Here is a 21,635-nt window from a genome sequence, read left to right as displayed (position 1 = left end):
CAGAAAACGTGAAGGTGCATCTCTGCTTGTCAATTATTTGCAGGCTTGCTGACATCCTGTATATTTGGAGGGCGGGGCATTGGAGAGAGGGCGGGGCTTTAGAAAGAGGGCGTGTGATTGAAGGAATGGGAGCGGTTCCAATGTAGCGAAGAAGAAAATAAATGTTCTTTCTTGACAACAGAGATTAGTTTCAACCAAAGAAGTAATTGCTCGTTATGAATTTTAATGAACATGTATATTTGACAACGATTTGAATCCAGCATACATTTCAATAAAATAAGAAACTAGGTTTTGGGAGTAATAACATTCTAATATAATATATTTCAGCCAGATCTAAACGGGTTTCAGGTTACTTCCGGACCAAACATCGTTTAGCTCCGCCCTCTTTGGGTTTCCAAATCCTACTGAACTCTCTTCCATCACTTTCATTTCTACGATTAGACTCCTGCCACCCGGAAGTTTTCAATGGGTGTTGTTGTTGATCACAGCGCGCTCATTTGTTTATCCATTTGCGGCTCTATCTACACTTCATTGAACCGAGGGATATAGGATGTAATCTGTCTGATTTTCCCCATTAGGCTTCTTCAACATGAAGAGGAGAAGTGCATGCCCAGCGGCTCCATGTGTGTGATGTGTCCGGGATCTCCGTGAACACGGGCATTTCGGCAGGATGCTCCGGCTGTTTGCAGCACTGATGACTGTTGGGCTTCTGCTCGCCTGCTTCACTTCTTGGGTGTTTGACAGCTATGACACTGCTTGGCACCCTAAACGCAGTTTGGATCAATCCGGTGATGAAAGCATGAACAAAAGCCTACCGTATCCCGGCGGACAGCTGGAGAATATCTTTTGGTTTGTGCAGGTAAAAGCAGGTTTGCGACTGACTGCTTGTCATAACGTGTGTCATGATGTAATCTGTTAATGAGCTGATCATGGGATTGATTGGCTTTTATTTTGTGCTCTGCCATAATTTATTCTTGATTCAGTAAAATTATTGTTATTGAGTGATATTTAATTATAAAAAGGTACGAAAAATTACAGTGAACAAGACCTGAAAATCATGTAGTTTTGATGCATTTCCCCAGGATAAATCATGAAATGTTACATATGTGTCACACATTTGCCTTTAGCACACATGTCAGTTTCTCACTTCCAGTGATTGGTGCAATCAAGGCTTTATTTATCTTATTAATTAGCGTGTATTTATTTTTATTTTGAATAACAACACAGACCATCCCTACCTGTTGGAGTTAATTTTGACAAAGAAAATTGTAATTAAATAATTTCTTTGGTATTGTAATTTAGATTTTCGCACAGGGTCCCACGGTCATATAAAACCTGAAAGTATCAGGAAATTATCTGCTCATTAAAGGAATATTCTGGGTTCAATACAAGTTAAGCTCAATCGACAGCATTTGTGTCATAATATTGATTACCACACAAAAAAAAAAAAAAAAAAAAAAAAAAGCACAAAACAAAACAGTGAGGCACTTACAGTGGCAAGAAAAAGTATGTGATCCCTTTGGAATAAGCTGTTTTTCTGCATTTATTGGTTATAAAATGTGATCTCATCTTCATCAAAGTCACAAGTATAGACAAACACAATGTGCTTAAGCTAACAACACACAAACAATTATAATCTTTCATGTCTTTATTGAACACATCCCATTAAACATTCACAGTGCTGTGGAAAAAGTAAGTAAACCCTTGGATTAAAAACTGGTCGATCCTCCTTTGGCAGCAATAACCTCAACCAAGCATTTCTGGTTGCTGCGGATTAGACTTGCACAACATTCAGAAGAAATTTTGGACCATTCTTCCTTACAGAACTGCTTCAGCTCAGCCATATTCTTAGGATGCCTGGTGTGAACGGCTCTCTTGAGGTCATTCCACAGCATCTCTATTGGGTTAAGGTCTTGGCTCTGACTGGGCCACTCCAAAAGGTGGATTTTCTTTTTTTGAAGCCATTCTGTAGTGGATTTACTTCGATGTTTAGGATCATTGTCCTGCTTCACCACCCAACCTCTACTGAGCTTATAGATTTTTCCCTCGATGATAGCAATTGGTCCACACCCTGAAGCAGCAAAGCAGCCCTAATTCATGATGCTCCCTCCACCGTACTTCACCGTTGGGATGATGTTTTCATGTTGTTATGTGGTGCCCTTTTTATGGCATACGTAGTGCTGCATGTTCTTCCCAAACAATCCAACCTTCGTGTCATCAGTCCACAAAACAGTAGAGTTGTGGAGTGTCATGGTAGTCTTTGGCAAACTTCAGGTGCACAGCAATGTTTTTGTTGGAGAGCAGCAGCTTCCATCGTGGTGTCCTGCCATGAATACCATGCCTGTTTAATGTTTTCCGTATAGTAGCTCATGAACAGATGTTAACCAATTCTAATGATTCCTTCAAGTCTTTAGCTTTAACTCTAGGGTTCATTTTTACCTCATTGAGCACTCTGTGGTGTGCTCTTTGAGTCATCTTGGCTGAATGGCCACTTCTAGTGAGAGTAGCTACAGTATTAAATAGTTTCCATTAATAGACAGTTTGTGCACAGATGAATATCTAAGCGCTTTGAGATAACTTTGTAGCCTTTTCCAACTTAATGCAAAGCAACAATTCTTGATCGTAGGTATTCAGAGATCTCTTTTTTGCAAGGCATGGTCCACATCAGCAGATGCTTCTTGTGAATAGCAAACTCAAAATGTTTGAGTGCTTTTTATAAGTCAAAGTAGCTCTAACCCACACCTTCAATCTTGTTTCTTTAATTGGATGCCAGGTTTGCCAACTCCTGACTCTAATTAGCTTTTGTTTACTTCATTAGCCTAGGGGTTCACATACTTTTTCCAAACTACACTGAATTTTTTGATGTATTCAATATGTACAAGAACAATACAATAATTTGTGTGTTATCAGTTAAAACAAATTGTATTTGTTCATTATTGTAACTTAGATGAAGATCAAACCAGATTTTAAGACAAATGTATACATAAATGCAGTTACTTCCAAAGGGTTCACCACTGTGCAATGGAATTGAATGGGGCCAGTTTTTGTTGAGTTTAAACACAGAAATGTGAAACTTACAATTTTATAAAAGTACTTACATAAATTAGTTAAAACTTGTGTATAATTTAAGCTGTAAAGTTGTTTAAATTGTCATTTTTTACGGTCGTTTGAGGGTTTGAGTGTTTACGGCATTACATCATCATAGCAACAAAGTTGTAAAATTAGATATAAATTTACACAGAAAAGATAAGCGATTTTATCACACTAAAATCATGTTAAAACACATATTGTTTATATTTTGTGTCAATACTTTTGAAATAGTGAGTATTTTAACGTTTACAGATTGGCCCCATTCACTTCCATTGTAAGTACTTCACTGTAACCCAGATTTTTGTGTTGTGTTAGACTTCTCACCATTCTCGTTCTTCTGTGCAGGTATCTGACATTCATATCAGTCGTTTCCATGATCCGAGACGCATTCCAGATTTTGAAAGGTTTTGTAGTAAAACTATTGATGTGATAAAACCAGATCTTGTGCTTGCCACAGGTGTGCTGTGCTGTAGATATTTCACAAGTTGGCAACAAAACTGGGCAACATAAGTTATCCCTTTACTAATATTTACATTGTACATAGTGACACGGCCACATAACACCAAATAATGTTTGTCTATTTAACAGGGGACTTAACAGATGCAAAGACTGAGAGCAAATTGGGCTCTCTCCAACATGAGGTAGAGTGGCAGTTCTACCAGAACATCCTTAAAAGATCACGAGTGCTGGAGCACACAAAATGGATTGACATTTGGGGAAACCATGGTGATCATTTTATTTTTCTTTACTTAAAGGGATAGTTTCACCCAAAAATGAAAATTCTCATCATTTACTCACTCTCATTTACTGACTGACTTTCTTCTGAACACAAACATAGATTTTCAGAAAAATATCTCAGCTCTGTAGGTCTATACAACGCAAGTAAATGGTGGCCAAAAATTTGAAGGTCCAAAAAGCACATAAAGGCAGCATAAAAGTAATCCATAACATTCCATTGGTTAAATCCATGTCTTCAGAAGCGATATGATAGGTGTGGGTGAGAAACAGGTAAATATTTAAGTTATTTTTTACTTGCCCAGTAGGTGGTGATATGCACGAAGAATCGGCAAAAACAAAAGAAGAAGAATGCAGAAGTGAAAGGGAGATGTATAGTAAAAAAAAAAAAAAAGACTAAAATATTGATTAGTTTCTCACCCACACTTATCATATTGCTTCTGAAAGTATGGATTTAACCACTGGAGCCATTTGGATTACTTTAATGCTGCCTTTATGTGATTTTAGGACCCTTTAAAGTTCTGGCCACAATTCACTTGCATCTTATGGACCTACAGAGCTCAAATATTCTTCTAAAAATCTTCACTTGTGTTCAGCAGAAGAAAGAAAGTCATACACATCTGGGATAGTATGAGGGCGAGTAAATGATGAGAGAATTTTCATTTTTAGGTGAACTATCCCTTTAATTTCTAATATCAGCTGGGTCCAATAGTCTGCATGGAAGTGTTTGAATGTTTGGGTGTGGGAGCTAAATAAAGATCAGAATTAAGTTTACTCTTCCAATGTCGCTGTTTGTCTAGGGGAATAATTGACCATTTCAATCTTTAGGCTGTAAAACAATTAAAGGACATTGAGTGCAGACAGCTGGACGCTTTTCTGCAGTTTTAATGACTTGAAATGAAGCCCGGCTCTATATTAAACAGGATATTGTCTGCTTGTGATAAGAGAACAAACTTGAATGGATTTATAAAACTTGGCTATAGTGAAGCAGTTAATTGTTTAATTCTAGCTTGGTTAGTTCAAAGTAATGTTTGGCCAAAAATGAAAATGTTGTCATTATCTACTCACCATCATGTCTTTTGAAAACCTCTATCATATTTTTTATTCCAAGGAATGTAAAAGGACATGTTGAACAGAATGTCTGCGCTGCTCTTTCACATAAAAAGAAAGTGGCTGGCCATTTAGACTATCAAAAAGGCCAAAAAAGCATAATAAAAATAGTCTATACGACATGTGTGACCAAAAACACAAAAATTGTGTTTTTTACTAAGAATCTTGGCTTCCACTCTATCTCGCCTGGCTTGTATCCCTTAAGCCTCCTGTGTACGTTGCGCATTTTGTTCCATCTTATACCGTGTAACACGATAAGTTTGCAGCGAGAAGTAACTTGTCCACACTAAAAGTGAAAATACTGTGTAACACCATTACAGCCAATCACAATTTATTAGCGCTGGGTAAAAATATACACTATATTGCCAAAAGTATTCGCTCATCTGCCTTTAGACGCATATGAACTCAAGTGACATCCCATTCTTAATCCATAGGGTTTAATATGACGTCGGCCCACCCTTTGCAGCTATAACAGCTTCAACTCTTCTGGGAAAGCTTTCCACAAGGTTTAGGAGTGTGTTTATGGGAATTTTTGACCATTCTTCCAGAAGCGCATTTGTGAGGTCAGACACTGATGTTGGACGAGAAGGCCTGGCTCGCAGTCTTCGATCTAATTCATCCCAAAGGTGCTCTGTCGGGTTGAGGTAAGGACTCTGTGCAGGCCAGTCAAGTTCTTCCACACCAAACTCACTCATCCATGTCTTTATGGACCTTGCTTTGTGCACTGGTGCGCAGTCATGTTGGAACAGGAAGGGGCCATCCCCAAACTGTTCCCACAAAGTTGGGAGCATGGAATTGTCCAAAATCTCTTGGTATGCTGAAGCATTCAAAGTTCCTTTCACTGGAACTAAGGGGCCAAGCCCAGCTCCTGAAAAACAACCCCACACCATAATCCCCCCCTCCACCAAACTTCACAGTTGGCACAATGCAGTCAGACAAGTACCGTTCTCCTGGCAACCGCCAAACCCAGACTCGTCCATCAGATTGCCAGATGGAGAAGCATGATTCGTCACTCCAGAGAACGCGTCTCCACTGCTCTAGAGTCCAGTGGCGGCGTGCTTTACACCACTGCATCCGACACTTTGCCTTGTACTTGGTGATGTATGGCTTGGATGCAGCTGCTCGGCCATGGAAACCCATTCCATGAAGCTCTCTACGCACTGTTCTTGAGCTAATCTGAAGGCCACATGAACTTTGGAGGTCTGTAGCGATTGACTCTGCAGAAAGTTGGCGACCTCTGCGCACTATGCGCCTCAGCATCCGCTGACCCCGCTCTGTCATTTTACGTGGCCTACCACTTCGTGGCTGAGTTGCTGTCATTCCCAATCGCTTCCACTTTGTTATAATACCACTGACAGTTGACTGTGGAATATTTAGTAGCGAGGAAATTTCACGACTGGACTTGTTGCACAGGTGGCATCCTATCACAGTACCACGCTGGAATTCACTGAGCTCCTGAGAGCGGCCCATTCTTTCACAAATGTTTGTAGAAGCAGTCTGCATGCCTAGGTGCTTCATTTTATACACCTGTGGCCATGGAAGTGATTGGAACACCTGAATTCAATTATTTGGATGGGTGAGCGAATACTTTTGGCAATATAGTGTAGATGTTCATTTGAACGAACTCTATATCGATTCTTAAATCCCAAGATTGATCTTTTACTCTATGTGGCAACCCTCTACAATGCAAGTAAATCACTTGCATATGTAACAAATTTTTTGCTATGCAACTGAAAATGTCTGTGATTAGCCACTGGCTGGTAAATATTCAGTAACTTTGGTCTTTGTGTCATCTTAGCAGCATCATTTAAAATCAATAGTTTTCAGTTTCAGATGCCATTGTAGAAATTTAGTATTCACAGTCAGCCATGATTACATTAATCAATGAGTGAAAATGTCAAATAACAGGACGGTTACTGAGATTATGCGAGTAGTATTTGGCTGGTCATGTGATACTAACATGGCCGCCCCCATGTGTGGACCCTCTCCATGTAGAATAAAACAGCTTTTATAAGTTACTGATATGACTGGATCTTAATTTTAATGTGAGTGGTCATGATTTCCTGCATATATTGCAAAATTACAATTCATGTCTTTAGGAGTTAAACTTTTTTAATGAGGAAAAAAATTACTGAGTGTACCTTTAAGTATAGTGGTAAAGAAGCTCAGCTCCAGGATTTTTTTCACTGTGCGTTGAGAGTAAAAGTTTGGTTTGACTTGTTCCGTGTAATGTGTGTCTAAAGACGAGATCCACGGAACCCATTTGTCATTATTGTTGAATAATGTCTCTTTTAAAACACTTTTGTTCTTTATATTCAGTTGTTGATCAAAAACAGCCAAAAATAAATATTTAATTCTAATCACACGTGGTAAAAAAGCCTTTCGACTCCACTCTTGTTAATGTGCGCTCAACCAAAACACTGTGAGACACTATTCTTTTTTTTTTTTTTTTGTGGATTTTCTCCCCTTTTCTCCCCCAATCTGGAATGCCCAATTCCCAATGCACTCTAAGTCCTCATGGTGGCGTAGTGACTCGCCTCAATCCGGGTGGCGGAGGGCGTCTGAGACGTCAATCTGCACATCTTATCACGTGGCTTGTTGAGCGTGTTACCGCGGAGACGTAGCGCGTGTGGAGGCCCACGCTATTCTCCACGGCATCCACGCAGAACTCCCCATGCGCCCGAGCGAGAACCACACATTATAGCGACCACGAGGAGTTTACCCCATGTGACTCTACCCTCCCTAGCAACCAGGCCAATTTGGTTGCTTAGGAGACCTGGCTGGAGTCACTCAGCACGCCCTGGATTCAAACTCGCGTCTCCAGGAGTGGTAGTCAGTGTCAGTACTCACTGAGCTGCCCAGGCCCCCAGTGAGACACTATTCTTAAAGAAACAGTACCATTTTAGCACGTGTTCTACAAGTCAATGTAATAGTTGTAAAAGTAAAAACTTAAAACAATAAACAATATTGTACAATATATGTAACAGTATATATTTGCAATTTCAAGACATCATATTTAGCAAACATTTGACAAAAATGATGAAAAACTAATGATAAAATACAATTTGTAAAATTAATGTTTTCATAATGTGTCTAGTTAGAGGGTCCCTTTTATAATTAACAGCATTAGCTGAGAGAGAATTTCTTTCATATGTAAGAAAAATGGACATTATAAACGAAATATACCCATGTGAATTGAATAGGGAAATCTGTATCAGTACGCAGCCCTAATATTTACTGTTTTATACAGTGTAATGTAATATACAGTGATGTGGAGCAGAATTTTGGACCAATGAGATTTCACTGTGATGCTGCATAAATAGACACCAATTGGCCAACAAAATGTCTTGTCCCTTGTCATGGTCACAAGTGGTTAGGACACAGTGTTAGTGTTTGTTGGCCTCATTTTTGTTGTAGATCTCTGTGTTAGACTGCACATGTGTATTACTCTGATTAAATATACATTACAGCTGCTTGACAGTAGGCAGTTTCTTTGTTTTATGTCTTCAATTTACATTATATTCAGCTACAGAGAATGCACCAGTTTTACATGTGTATTGTTACAGGGTAGAACAAATGAAAATCTCTAATGGGCTCATATAACTCAGCTCCCATATCAGTTTTCCTCTGTTCCCTTTATCCTTTGTCCCCAAAGATCCTGTAACTGGTGTTACATTGCGAAAGCTGCCAGTCATGTAATAAGAACTACAGTTATTAGGTCCCTGGTCTTCTGCTTCCGTTACCAGGAAATCTTGACTGATAATCTTTTCTTGTCTCCACAGATGCCTTTAATATATCTTTGGAGAGCATAAACAATTACTACAGGTCTGTACCAATATTATAAATAGAGAATGTTATGTCTATAAAGCTGCAAGAAGGTTCAGTCATTTGCTTTGCCAGTGTAATCAAAAAAGTCCAAATGAAGTCAAAATTGCCCCTTTTTAATTTCTTAATACATGTTCCTGTTCTTGGTAAATGATTAATCGGTGAATGTTATTCCAAAGAAAACAAAATGTTTGTCTTGGTAATCTTGCATCAAAATGTAATAACTTGCTCTGCCTTTGAAATGACTTCCCTTTACAGCTGACATTAACAAGCCATCCTATTTTTTATCTCAAAACATTAAGCTGTAGTTGACTTATCCAGTCAAAGTCAACATGAAATGGTGTTCACACCCTATTTTACTTCTGTAATTTTGCGTGTTTTAAAGAGAAAGTGGGGGTAGGGTGGGACATTTTAATTTAATGTGAAAAGTGGTCTCTAAGTGTTTGGAGGGGAGAAGTTGAAAAATCAAGTCAATTAAGTCTAGGGTATACATTGTTTTTCCGCATACCTTTCCATCTTGCGCATGGTAGAGCACTCAAGGCCAAAGTATACTTTGGTTTTCCACTTGCCAGTACTTCTTGTGCACAGTGAGTGTGTGACGCAAATATAGTTACATTTGAAGTCAGAAGTTTACATACACTTAGGTTGAAGTCATTAAAACTCATTTTTTAACCAATCCACAGATTTCATATTAGCAAACTATAGTTTTGGCAAGTCTTTGTGCATAACACGCATAGTTTTTCCAACAATTGTTTACATACAGATTGTTTAACTTTTAATTGACTATTTTACAATTCCAATGGGTCAGAAGTTTACATAAACTAAGTTAACTGTGCCTTTAAGCAGCTTGGAAAATTCCAGAAAATGATGTCAAGCATTTAGGCAATTAGCCAATTAGCTTCTGATAGCCTAATTGGCTAATTGGAGTCAATTGGAGGTGTACATGTGGTGTATTTTAAGGCATACCTTCAAACTAGGGGCCTCTTTGCTTGACATCATGGGAAAATCAAAAGAAATCAGCCAAGACCTCAGAAAACAAATTGCGGACCTCCACAAATCTGGTTCATCCTTGGAAGCAATTTCCAAACACCTGAAGGTACCACATTCATCTGTACAAACAATAGTATGCAAGTATAAACACCATGGGACCATGCAGCCATCTTACCGCTCAGGAAGGAGACACATTCTGTCTCCTAGAGATGAACGTAGTTTGGTGTGAAAAGTGCAAATCAATCCCAGAACAACAGCAAAGGACCTTGTGAAGATGCTGGAGGAAACAGGTAGACAATTGTCTATATCCACAGTAAAACGAGTGCTATATCGACATAACCTGAAAGGCTGCTCAGCAAGGAAGAGGCTACTGCTCCAAAACCGACATTAAAAAAGCCAGAGTGCAAGTGCACATGGGGACAAAAATCTTACTTTTTGGAGAAATGTCCTCTGGTCTGATTAAACAAAAATGTATCAGTTTGGCCATAATGACCATCATTATGTTTGGAGGAAAAAGGGTGAGGCTTGCAAGCCTTCCCAACCGTGAAGCATGGGGGTGGCAGCATAATGTTGTGGGGGTGCTTTGATGCAGGAGGGACTGGTGCACTTCACAAAATAGATGGCATCATGAGGAAGGAAATTTATGTGGATAAATTGAAGCAACATCTCAAGACATCAGCCAGCAAGTTAAAGCTCGGTCGCAAATGGGTCTTCCAAATGGACAATGACCCCAAGCATACCTCCAAAATTGTGGCAAAATGGCTTAAGGACAACAAAGTCAAGGTATTGGAGTGGCCATCACAAAGCCCTGACCTCAATCCGATTGAAAATTTGTGGACAGAACTGAAAAAGCATGTGTGAGCAAGGTGGCCTACAAACCGGACTCAGTTACACCAGTTCTGTCTGAAGCAATGGGCCAAAATTCCAGCAACTTGTGAGAAGCTTGTGGAAGGCTACCCAAAACGTTTGACCCAAGATAAACAATTTAAAGGCAATGCTACCAAATACTAACAAAGAGTATGTAAACTTCTGACACACTGGGAATATGATGAAAGAAATAAAAGCTGAAATAATTCTCTCTACTAATATTCTGACATTTCACATTCTTAAAATAAAGTAGTGATCCTAACTGACCTAGGACAGGGAATGTTTTCTATGATTAAATGTCAGGAATTGTGAAGAACTGAGTATAAATGTGTTTGGCTAAGGTGTATGTAAACTTCTGACTTCAACTGTATTAGCACCCTCCTTTTTTTAGACAAAACAAATCGACCCATGCGCCTGCCGTTGACTATTCTAAAAGAGTATCACCAAGCAGTCTTAGCGCACATGCGTCAAACGCGTCTATATGGGCTCGTGGTCAAAAGAGTTTACTTTGAAAGTGCAATGGCACTCAAGAAAACTAAGTATAGCCTAACCTTCAGCCTTTCAAAGTATACTTTTTTTTTTTATCGCATGCCTATACGGATGCATTTGACGCATACGCACTACAACTGCTTTGAGATACTCTTTTAGTATGGTCAACGGCAGGCGCATACGCCGATGACACGCAAAGATGCGAACAATTGTGGATGTACCGGTACTCCTAAAACCGAAGTCTACTTTGGCCTTGAATGTCTTGAGATATGGAGTCTAGAATCAGACTGGTTCATGTGTAATTACTTCTCCTGCCAGACCAATTGTACTAGATTTACACTGATTTGTGAACAGTTGGTATGTTTCCCCAAAGATTGCTCAATGAGAAACTAGAAGTTGATTTACTGTTGAAAAAAAGTACATCTTGAAGTGTTTCATTTTCTCCATCCCTGAATATCTAGGAGGTACTCTGCCAATCAGAAAGTTGGATCCTTCCACTACATCCACAGAACTCCCTTTGGAAACTACTCGTTTATTTGTGCCGATGCCACTCTAACCCCTGGGCCCAAATGGCCCTATAACTTTTTTGGAATCCTCAATCAGGTAGGAGAGGTGTGCTTCCCATAGCCTTGTCTATTTGAAAGCAATGTCAGCCATTGTCTGGACTGAAATGTATGTTTTTCCCTTAGACTCAGATGGACTTGTTGGCAACCTTTAGAGAAGAGAGTCTGAGCAGTAACAAGTCCATCTGGTTTGGGCATTATACCACATCTACCATCATCTCACCCTTTCCAGGAGTCCGAGAACTCATGAGGTTTGGACAAATCTCTTTCCCTCTATGGCAGCAATTACACTGTCAACCAATTTCTTTTCTTTCTTTCTTTTCACCAGTATCTGGCAAAGATCGTATCTTGTTACATGCATGTAAACAGCAAAAACACTTATGAGATTAGAATTTTTTCGCATCTACTTTAAATATGGTCCTATATCTGATGCGTATCTGATTTCTAAACACTCGTATTTGATTCCCCTCTTAAAGTGATAGTTCACCTAAAAATGAAAATTATAAGCAGCAATTACTTGAGATGAAAAATTACATATTGGATAGACTTTTTTTTTCAGAGAATATAGCAATATAGTGGCAAGAAACAGTATGTGAACCCTTTGGTATTACCTGCTGTAACAGTTAAAGGATGGGCAAGGAGGAGGCGGGAACCGGCTGAACAGTCAATATAAAGTTTAATATCAAACTCAACATTAAACAAACATAAACAAACACACACATACAGCGCGGCTGAGTGCGTCTTTCTCTCTCCTGAACTGGCACCTCTGGCCCCCATTTATCTTGCTCTCCCGCTGATCATCTGATTCACGACCAGGCCCTAAAATCTGGTTTGATCTTCATCTCAGTTACAATAATGAACAAACACAATCTGTTTTAACTAACACAAATTATTGTATTGTTCTGGTACATATTGAATACATCATTCAAAAATTGTTTAACTAACACAAATTATTGTATTGTTCTGGTACATATTGAATACATCATTCAAAAATTCAGTGTAGTGTAGGTTGGGAAAGGTATGTGAACCCCTAGGTTAATGATGTCAACAAAAGCCAATTAGAGTCAGGAGTTGGCAAACCTGGCATCCAATTAATGAAACGAGATTGGAGGTGTGGGTTAAAGCTACTTTGACTTATAAAAAGCACTCAAACATTTTGAGTTTTCTATTCACAAGAAGCATCTGCTGACATGCACCACAAAAAGAGATCTCAGAAGATCTACAATCAAGATTTGTTGCTTTACATAAAGCTGGGAAGGGTTACAAAGTTATCTCAAAGAGCTTAGATATTCATCTGTGCACAAATAGTCTATAAATGGAGATGATTTAATACTGTAGCTACTCTCACTAGAAGTGGCCATCCAGCCAAGATGACTCAAAGGGCACACCACAGAGTGCTCAGTGAGGTAAAAGAGAACTCTAGAGTGACAGCTAAAGACTTGGAGTCATTGGAACTGGTTAACATCTCTGTTCATGAGTCTACTGTATGGAAACACACACAAAACCCAATTAGCTAATGTGGTAAGAAAAATAAACATAGTTACCCTAAATTTATTTCATTTGTGAAGTGAAGGTAAACAGGGTTGCAGGGTAACTGCAGTCTTTAAGACATTTTATTTTTACCTTCCATTGTTATAGGTGCAAACCTTTGAGACCAAACACATAATGTTCTGCTAAATAAAGAGTCTTATCCATTGGTTTTTACAGTACAGCTGTGGCATATCTATGTGGGCACTTACATACACTAGGAGGCTTCATGCCAGTACTGCATAGTAGACATCAAGGAGGTACGCTGGAGTTAGAGCTTGGAGACTGGATGGATAACCGCAGGTAAGATAACTTGAGCAACGAACAAGGCAGTCACTCAAGGGAATGCTACCAGGTGTAAATATACCTGACTTGAAATCTTAGCAAGTACAAAAAAACAACAACTGATGGATAAGAGAGGCATTTCATAAAAATAGTTCTGCCTGTAGTCACCAACAGTTCTCCTTCCTTGGTTCAGGTACAGGATACTGGCTTTTGATCATGACCTGCTTAGTTTCTCTGACTTGACGTTTGGGGATTGGCCAGCTGTGCTGATCACCAATCCCAAAGAGGCGCAATACCTGCACCCAGGAGTGGAGCCTCTGGGTCGCATTCGCAGTTCCACACACATCAGGTGTCTCTGTGTGTGTCCTCTTGAACCCTCAACCACTCAAACCTTTATCGTCATTATCATCTCCCTTCCAAAAGTCATTCATGTTCCTTGCCTGCATGCAGTCTTGTCCTGTCATTCTAAGAATGATTGCTGTTCATCACACAGCACTTATAGTTGCCCCATGTGCTGTTCCTCGTGTTGTGTAGGGTCCTCGCCTTCTCAGAGTCTCCAATCACAGCTGTGTTTGTGAGTGTGGATGAATTTCCGCTGGAAAAAGCTGTCGGTGCAGGCGGACCTCTGTATGTGCTGCACTGGGATCCATCACTCTATGCTACTGGACTGCACACCATCAGTGTTAACGTGGAGGTACATAATAAGCAGTGCCAGCTTAAGTGAAAGATCTTGAGCAGATACTTTTATTAGTGGTGTTTGCTAAGGCAAGCATCCCTATTATTGCTCATAATTAGGGTTACGGACATGAATGATACCTCAAATTGTGCTACTTGAGTAGAGGTGAGCCTTTACTTTTCTCAGCAATCAGACTTGTGATTATCAGTTCCACTGAAGAAAGGGTTAGTGTTAGTAAATAATGACAGACTTTTCATTTTGGGTGAACTATTCCTTTAAATACAGAACTTATTGTATGACATGACCACATATTTTGTAATATAAAAAAATTAAAATGACATGGTGCAGGTTGCATTTCTGCTTTGAACAACTAATTTCTCTCTCCTTGTGCCAGGACTCAGCAGGTCGCTCCAAAGTACGAGAGCAGCACTTCACCCTAGAGGAGGACCTCACCCCCAGCTTTGGCTTCATACAGTCCTTCATCCTGCTCACAGATCACTACATACTGGTGGGGAAATCAAACAAATTTATTGTGTGCAGTTTGTGCCTATATTATTTCAGCAAATTAGTATTTGATGCATCTCTATACACGTTTCCTTACTCAGGCACGGATTGCCTTTGTGGCAATAGTGTTACTAAACCTAGGCGGGCTTGTAGTCTTCAGATTTATGCACGTGTCATCTACAAGAGGTATGTCAGTTGAATGTAATTAATTTAATTTAACAGCAGTGACACTAGACTTTGATATACCTCTTATAATTTATCAGGGCTGTATTCTCAAGCATGGATGTCCCTACATCTTGTTAGTAAGATCAACACCTTCTACTACTCTCTGCTGCTTTTCAACCTGTGCACAGCGTTGGGTAAGTCACTCTCTGACACCCACTTAAAAGTTGCAAATTGTTGAGACATAATTGCTTATGATGACACTCCAGAAGGCCTGTATTCATTTTTTAAAATCAAAAGAATGGATGGTTTTTCCATCCTTGCAGAGGCTATAAAGCATGTTAGATAATGATTTAATTGTATGATTATCTTAAGTTAATGTATTAAAGATAATTGCCTCTCAAAGACTTACGCATGCCTAAAATCAACTGATGACCCCATTCATGTGCTCATGAATACACCATTTACATGTCAGGATGGACTCATAAAACAAGTCCTGTCATGCACTAACTGTCCTTGCAATTACTGTGGGAAGGAACATTGAGTTGTGAATTGTGTTTTTTAAGGTCCATGGTTCATTGGGGAAGTAATTGATGGGCACAATGGGGCCTGCTTTGCTTTTGGCGTGTTTGTGGATGGGCATTTTCTTGAAGGCAGTCTGACATATGTCGTGGGAGTTATACAGGTAATACAGGATATAGGTATGATGCAGATCATTATGAAACGGGTGTGTTTTTTTATATTAGGGATGGGTCATGGTGGTGGAATAGTCACCCAACAATAACTATGTTTCCATCCAATTTTGCAACTTTATTTGCGAAAAAAGATTTAGTGCATCAAAATATTACCGATATAGCTGATGGAAATAATAAAATTAAAAAAGTGTTTACATAATATTTTTCCATTTAACTTTAGTGCATAAATCTTAATTTCACAAGTGTCGACATAATATTTGTCTGTTTAACTTTAGCGCATAAATCTTAATTTCACAAGTGTCGACATAATATTTGTCTGTTTAACTTTAGCGCATAAATCTTAATTTCACAAGTGTCGACATAATATTTGTCTGTTTAACTCTAGCGCATAAATCTTAATTTCACAAGTGTCGACATAATATTTGTCTGTTTAACTCTAGCGCATAAATCTTAATTTCACAAGTGTCGACATAATATTTGTCTGTTTAACTTTAGCGCATAAATCTTAATTTCACAAGTGTCGACATAATATTTGTCTGTTTAACTCTAGCGCATAAATCTTAATTTCACATGTGTCGACATAATATTTGTCTGTTTAACTTTAGCGCATAAATCTTAATTTCACAAGTGTCGACATAATATTTGTCTGTTTAACTCTAGCGCATAAATCTTAATTTCACATGTGTCGACATAATATTTGTCTGTTTAACTTTAGCGCATAAATCTTAATTTCACGTGTCGACATAATATGTGTCCGTTTAACTTTAGCGCATAAATCTTAATTTCACGTGTCGACATAATATTTGTCCGTTTAACTTTAGCGCATAAATCTTCATTTCACAAGTGTCGACATAATATGTGTCCGTTTAACTTTAGCGCATAAATCTTCATTTCACAAGTGTCGACATAATATGTGTCCGTTTAACTTTAGCGCATAAATCTTCATTTCACAAGTGTCGACATAATATGTGTCCGTTTAACTTTAGCGCATAAATCTTAATTTCACAAGTGTCGACATAATATTTGTCCGTTTAACTCTAGCGCATAAATCGCTTTCAATTTTTGAAATGCTATTTGTCGAGACAAATGGCATTAACGCAAAAAATGTTGTGTCACATGACAGAATTTACATCACATTTGTCCTTACAACAAACAGCATAGCGGAGAGGTACACTTGGATGGATGAGGAGACTCGAGTTTTACTCAGTCTCATTAAAGACAACAACATTACCTTTATTCTTGATGGAAGTTTTTCCAGAATTTTTATAAACTGCACGTTCACACCGGCGGTAAAGAAACCAAAGGTTTATAACGTATTTTAACAAAACGGCCAGTAGAAATAACCCCATTTAAACCTGTGCGATTGACATGCTAGTAAAAAATAGTAAATCTGCACTGTCAAGCCTTATTTATGGTTGTTTAAGTTCTCAGAGTGTCTGAAGTGGATGTTGGCCAGTGAGAAGACACCAGAAAAAACGTACTTCTTTTTTATTGTATTGCAATAACGGACAAATGTTTTCAGAACAGAAAAACAAAAAGAGAAAATAACATTCACAGGGTTCACACGCTTCCTGGAAAACCTGGAATTATGCAGTGCCCAGAACCCACAAGAATTGTAAACTCTACCTTATTTTCCCTGTCTGTCTATAATAAAATATTATTTACAAATATGTGTGAATAAATTGATAGTAATATTATTTGTTAAAACTTTTGATGGGTGCATCAAGAGCAGGTCGTAAAACCATGAAGACGGCAAATTAAAAGTAACTTTGGATGTTAAAATGTTTTGAAAACTTTTAAGACTTTCAAAAGAGGTACAAGAAATGCGTCCAACCAGGGTCAGGTGAACCCAAAACAAATAGTTTTTCAGGCAAACGACCGATTTTTGAAACGCATCCCTAGTTTTTATGAGTGTACAGTCATAAAATGCTGTCTGTCCTCCACAGGTGCTCTTCTTTAATATGCCTCTCACTTATTACCTCTGCTGGAGTCTTCCATCATAGGTGTCGTGGCACCAATTTCCGTTCACACTTCTGCTGCCCAGGGTGCCGCTGGCAGACTCTGGTGGTGCACCTAGGCATGCTGGTCCTCTTGATCTGGCAGGCCTATTCTTGCTACTTCCTGTTGGAGACCTACGGGCCACTAGCCTTCTTCCTGTCTCCGGTACATACCTGGGCCCTGCTCATGGGCCTGCTGCTGGTGTACAGGGCGTGTTGGGGACCGCCTCCTCGATTCTCTGATGGTAGCAAGACCAACAGGACATCGTGACACTGACTGCTGAAGAGAGGCCTTCACCTGTTTTATTTACTTGATGGACTTTGTTTTGTGCCAAGATCTACCCTCTTGCCTCTCTTTATACAATCACTGAACTGCCAATCACTTCCATTCCTAGACATTAGGGAAAATATACTCCCAAGTTATTATACAAATCCTTTATATGAAGTGATGATGACATCACACGTGGATGACAGGGCCCTTTCAAACCTGGTTCTGATCCTCCATTGACACAGACACATTTTTAGATTTTATAGCAAATTGGCACCGTTGTGAATCCAAACAGTGTTAATTTGAAGTCTTAACAGTCTTTAAATTTGTATGTAGTTAAGCATACCTATTACTTTGAAAAAACTGCACATTATGTCTTTTTTATTTGTGAAAGGCAATCAAGAAAGGAAAAAGACTGTCTGATACTTTTAATGATAACTAAAATCTTAATGGAATATTCCGGGTTCAATACAAGTTAAGATCAACTTACCACATCCGTCCTTTAAAAAAAAAAAAAAAAAAAGCAAAAATCGAGGTTACAGTGAGGCACTTATAATGCAAGTGAATGGGGCCAATTTTTGGAGGGTTTAAAAGCAGAAATGTGAAGCTTATAATTTTATAAAAGCACTTACATTCATTCTTTTGTTAAAACTCATGTATTATTTGAGATATAAAGTTGTTTCACTTGTCATTTTAGGGTTAACTGTTGCATCGTCATAGCAACAAAGTTGTAAAATTTACTGTAACTTACACAAAAAAGGTTAGTAAGCCATTTTATCACACTAAAATCATGTTAACATGCATATTATTTACGCCTTGTTGCTAAACCTTTTAAACAGTGAGTATTTTAACGTTTATGGATTGGCCCCCATTCACTTCCATTGTAAGTGCCTCGCTGGAACCCAGATTTTAGCTTTAATTGTGCTAATTGTCATGAAAATAATGTCATAATGCAAACATTCTAAGGCGTTCTAAAACAGGTTTCATTTTCTTTATGCAAAATATAATGCATTATTTATTTTGGTCTTATGATTTTAGGGTGAAATGTGACCTGGACATATGAGATTCACCCAGATAAACACTACTACACAACTGCCACCCCTGTATCTCTTATAGACTGGCAAATCAATACGAACCTCTCAGCTAGTTTTAAAGCGTTCAAAAAAAGAATGTGAAAGATGTCTCTATCTGAAAGGTATACAGTATGTCATGATATGGAATACCAAGTAGGCCACTTTCTCCACAATTCCAAGTGTGGGCCACAGTATTGTACGGTGTGAAAACTTTAGACTGAGCTAAAATGTACACTAAAACTGATTTTATAATTCATCAAAAGGAAGAAACCACTGTATATGCATGAATGTAGAACTAGCTGCACTAGTGTTCATAGTCACAGGTAAGATTACGGAGCTGACAATAATGGAAGTCCTCGTACTGAAAGCAAGGGCCAACTATTATGGTTTAAATCTTCATTTTGGACTTCTAAAGGGCACAACCTGATGTACAGAAGCATATATATATATATATATATATATACTGGTGGCCAAAAGTTTGGAATAATGTACAGATTTTGCTCTTATGGAAAGAAATTGGTACTTTTATTCACCAAAGTGGCATTCAACTAATCACAATGTATAGTCAGGATATTAATAACGTGAAAAATTACTATTACAATTTGAAAAAAAAAAAAAACTACTTCAAAGAGTTCTCATCAAAAAATCCTCCACATGCAGCAATGACAGCTTTGCAGATCCTTGGCATTCTAGCTGTCAGTTTGTTCAGATATTCAGGTGACATTTCACCCCACACTTCCTGTAGCACTTGCCATAGATGTGGCTGTCTTGTGGAGTACTTCTCACGCACCTTCTCTTTACTGTTTTACATGAAACTGGTGTTGAGCGGGTAGAATTCAATGAAGCTGTCAGCTGAGGACATGTGAGGCGTCTATTTCTCAAACTAGAGACTCTGATGTACTTATCCTCTTATTTAGTTGTACATCTGACCCTCCACATCTCTTTCAGTCCTGGTTAGAGACAGTTGTTCTTTGTCTTTGTAGACTCCATTGTACACATTTGCAGGGTTGGGAGGGTTACTTTTGAAATGTATTCCACTACAGATGACAGAATACATGCTGTAAAATGTAATTTGTAACATATTTTGTTAGATTACTCAAGGTCAGTAACGTATTCTAAATACTTTGGATTACTTCTTCAGCACTGGTAGATTTTTTCACTTGTTTTGACTATAAAAACTCTGCTAGTACAGTAAGGCAAAATACACGTTAATGTGGTAAAGTTACTTGTATTTTGTATTTTAAATACGTAATCCCGTTACATGTATTCCGTTACTCCCCAACCTTGCACCTTTGTATGAAATCTTGCTTATTTTGGCAATTCCAAGCATTGTATAGCCTTCATTCCTTAAAACAATGATTGACTGATGAGTTTCTAGAGAAAGCTGTTTCTTTTTTGCCATTTTTGACTAAAATTGACCTTAAGGCATGCCAGTCTATTGCATACTGTGGCAACTCAAACACAAAGACAATGTTAAGCTTCACTTCATGAACCAAATAGCTTTCATCTGTGTTTGAGATGACAAGTGATTTTCTAGTACCAAATTAGCAATTTAGCATGATTACTCAAGGATAAGGTGTTGGAGTGATGGCTGCTGGAAATGGTGCCTGTCTAGATTTGATCAAAAATGACTTTCTTTTCAAATAGTGATGGTGCTGTTTTTTTTTACATCAGTAATGTCCTGAGTATACATTGTGATCAGATGAATGCCACTTTGGTGAATTAAAGTACCTATTTCTTTCCATAAGAGTAAAATCTGTACATTATTCCAAACTTTTGGCAGCCTGTGTGTGTGTATGTATATATATATATATATATATATATATATATTAAATCACTGAACACAAAGGAAACAAAATATGCACAATCACGTTGTGTGTTTATTAGGCAAACACTAACAGCAAACCACACAAAAACAAATAACAATGGTAAAAAACAAAAATCTGCTATTTTGAAAAGAAACTTGTGTTCTCTGAGGTCTTTCTTTGTGCCTCCATAATCCACTTGACAGGTAACAGAAAAGAGCTGTGACAGAGTTTCTGGTATATTCAATGACGTTTGTGGTTTTTCTGTTTTGTCAGGTCACTCAAGGTCTCTTTTGTGTCTCAGGAAAGTAAAAACTTCTAGAACAATACGCTGCCCTAATTTGTCTTTCAATGACCTGAATGTTATTTTGGAAGACTTTTGTTGCAGTTTTAAGGCACGTGAAGATTCCACATTTACTTAGTACATGTTAATCTAGATTTGTGGTGAACCAATTGTACTGTATGAATGTTTGAGGAATACATGATTATAAATGAGTTTGAGTTTTTAACAAGTTATTTCATGTTTTTATTATCGTATTTATCCATATTGATATTTGACTGTATATTCCAGTTGTTCTGCATGATTTTATGGGCATTCTTTGTTTCTGTGGTCATGTGACTCATAGTTTCACTTTTGGAAAGTGCTGTTCACTTTTTTTTGTGTGTGTGTGTGTGGAAGTCACCAAAAATATTTATTTTAAAGAAACAAACTCATAATTACTTAATTATTCAGGATTTATTTTAAAATGGTTTTGCAACAAAATAAGGGAAAAAAGATAAAGTTTTGAAGCTCGCATTGTTTTTGTCCTTGATTTGATTTATCTGGCTGTGTTCATGTAAAACAAAGTAAAAGGGTTTCATATTGTGACGGTCATATTCTGTGGTTTCTTTTTCAAGTAAAGGAATTGGTCAGAAAGATAAACAAACTTTTATTTTGTTGTAAGGTAAGGCTGATCCAGTAACACTTTACAATA

The 21,635-nt window shown here is 38.1% G+C and overlaps 1 protein-coding gene across 1 annotated transcript; it reads left to right on the top strand.

Moving 5' to 3' along the window:
• Positions 1 to 370: 370 nt before the first annotated feature.
• Positions 371 to 21,529, top strand: LOC127455051 (transmembrane protein 62-like). The gene is given in 15 exon segments (XM_051722613.1): positions 371 to 859; positions 3,436 to 3,547; positions 3,679 to 3,816; positions 8,718 to 8,760; positions 11,568 to 11,709; positions 11,796 to 11,920; positions 13,377 to 13,499; positions 13,675 to 13,830; positions 14,016 to 14,175; positions 14,552 to 14,665; positions 14,763 to 14,847; positions 14,925 to 15,020; positions 15,390 to 15,508; positions 17,465 to 17,512; positions 17,514 to 21,529. Coding segments are annotated over 15 exon segments (1,923 nt in total). The 5' UTR covers positions 371 to 670; the 3' UTR covers positions 17,787 to 21,529.
• The last annotated feature ends 106 nt before the right edge of the window (positions 21,530 to 21,635 follow it).

The sequence above is a fragment of the Myxocyprinus asiaticus genome, chromosome 17 (genome assembly GCF_019703515.2).
Source record: "Myxocyprinus asiaticus isolate MX2 ecotype Aquarium Trade chromosome 17, UBuf_Myxa_2, whole genome shotgun sequence".
Lineage (NCBI taxonomy): Eukaryota > Metazoa > Chordata > Actinopteri > Cypriniformes > Catostomidae > Myxocyprinus > Myxocyprinus asiaticus.
This window is presented reverse-complemented; position numbering and strand designations above follow the sequence as displayed.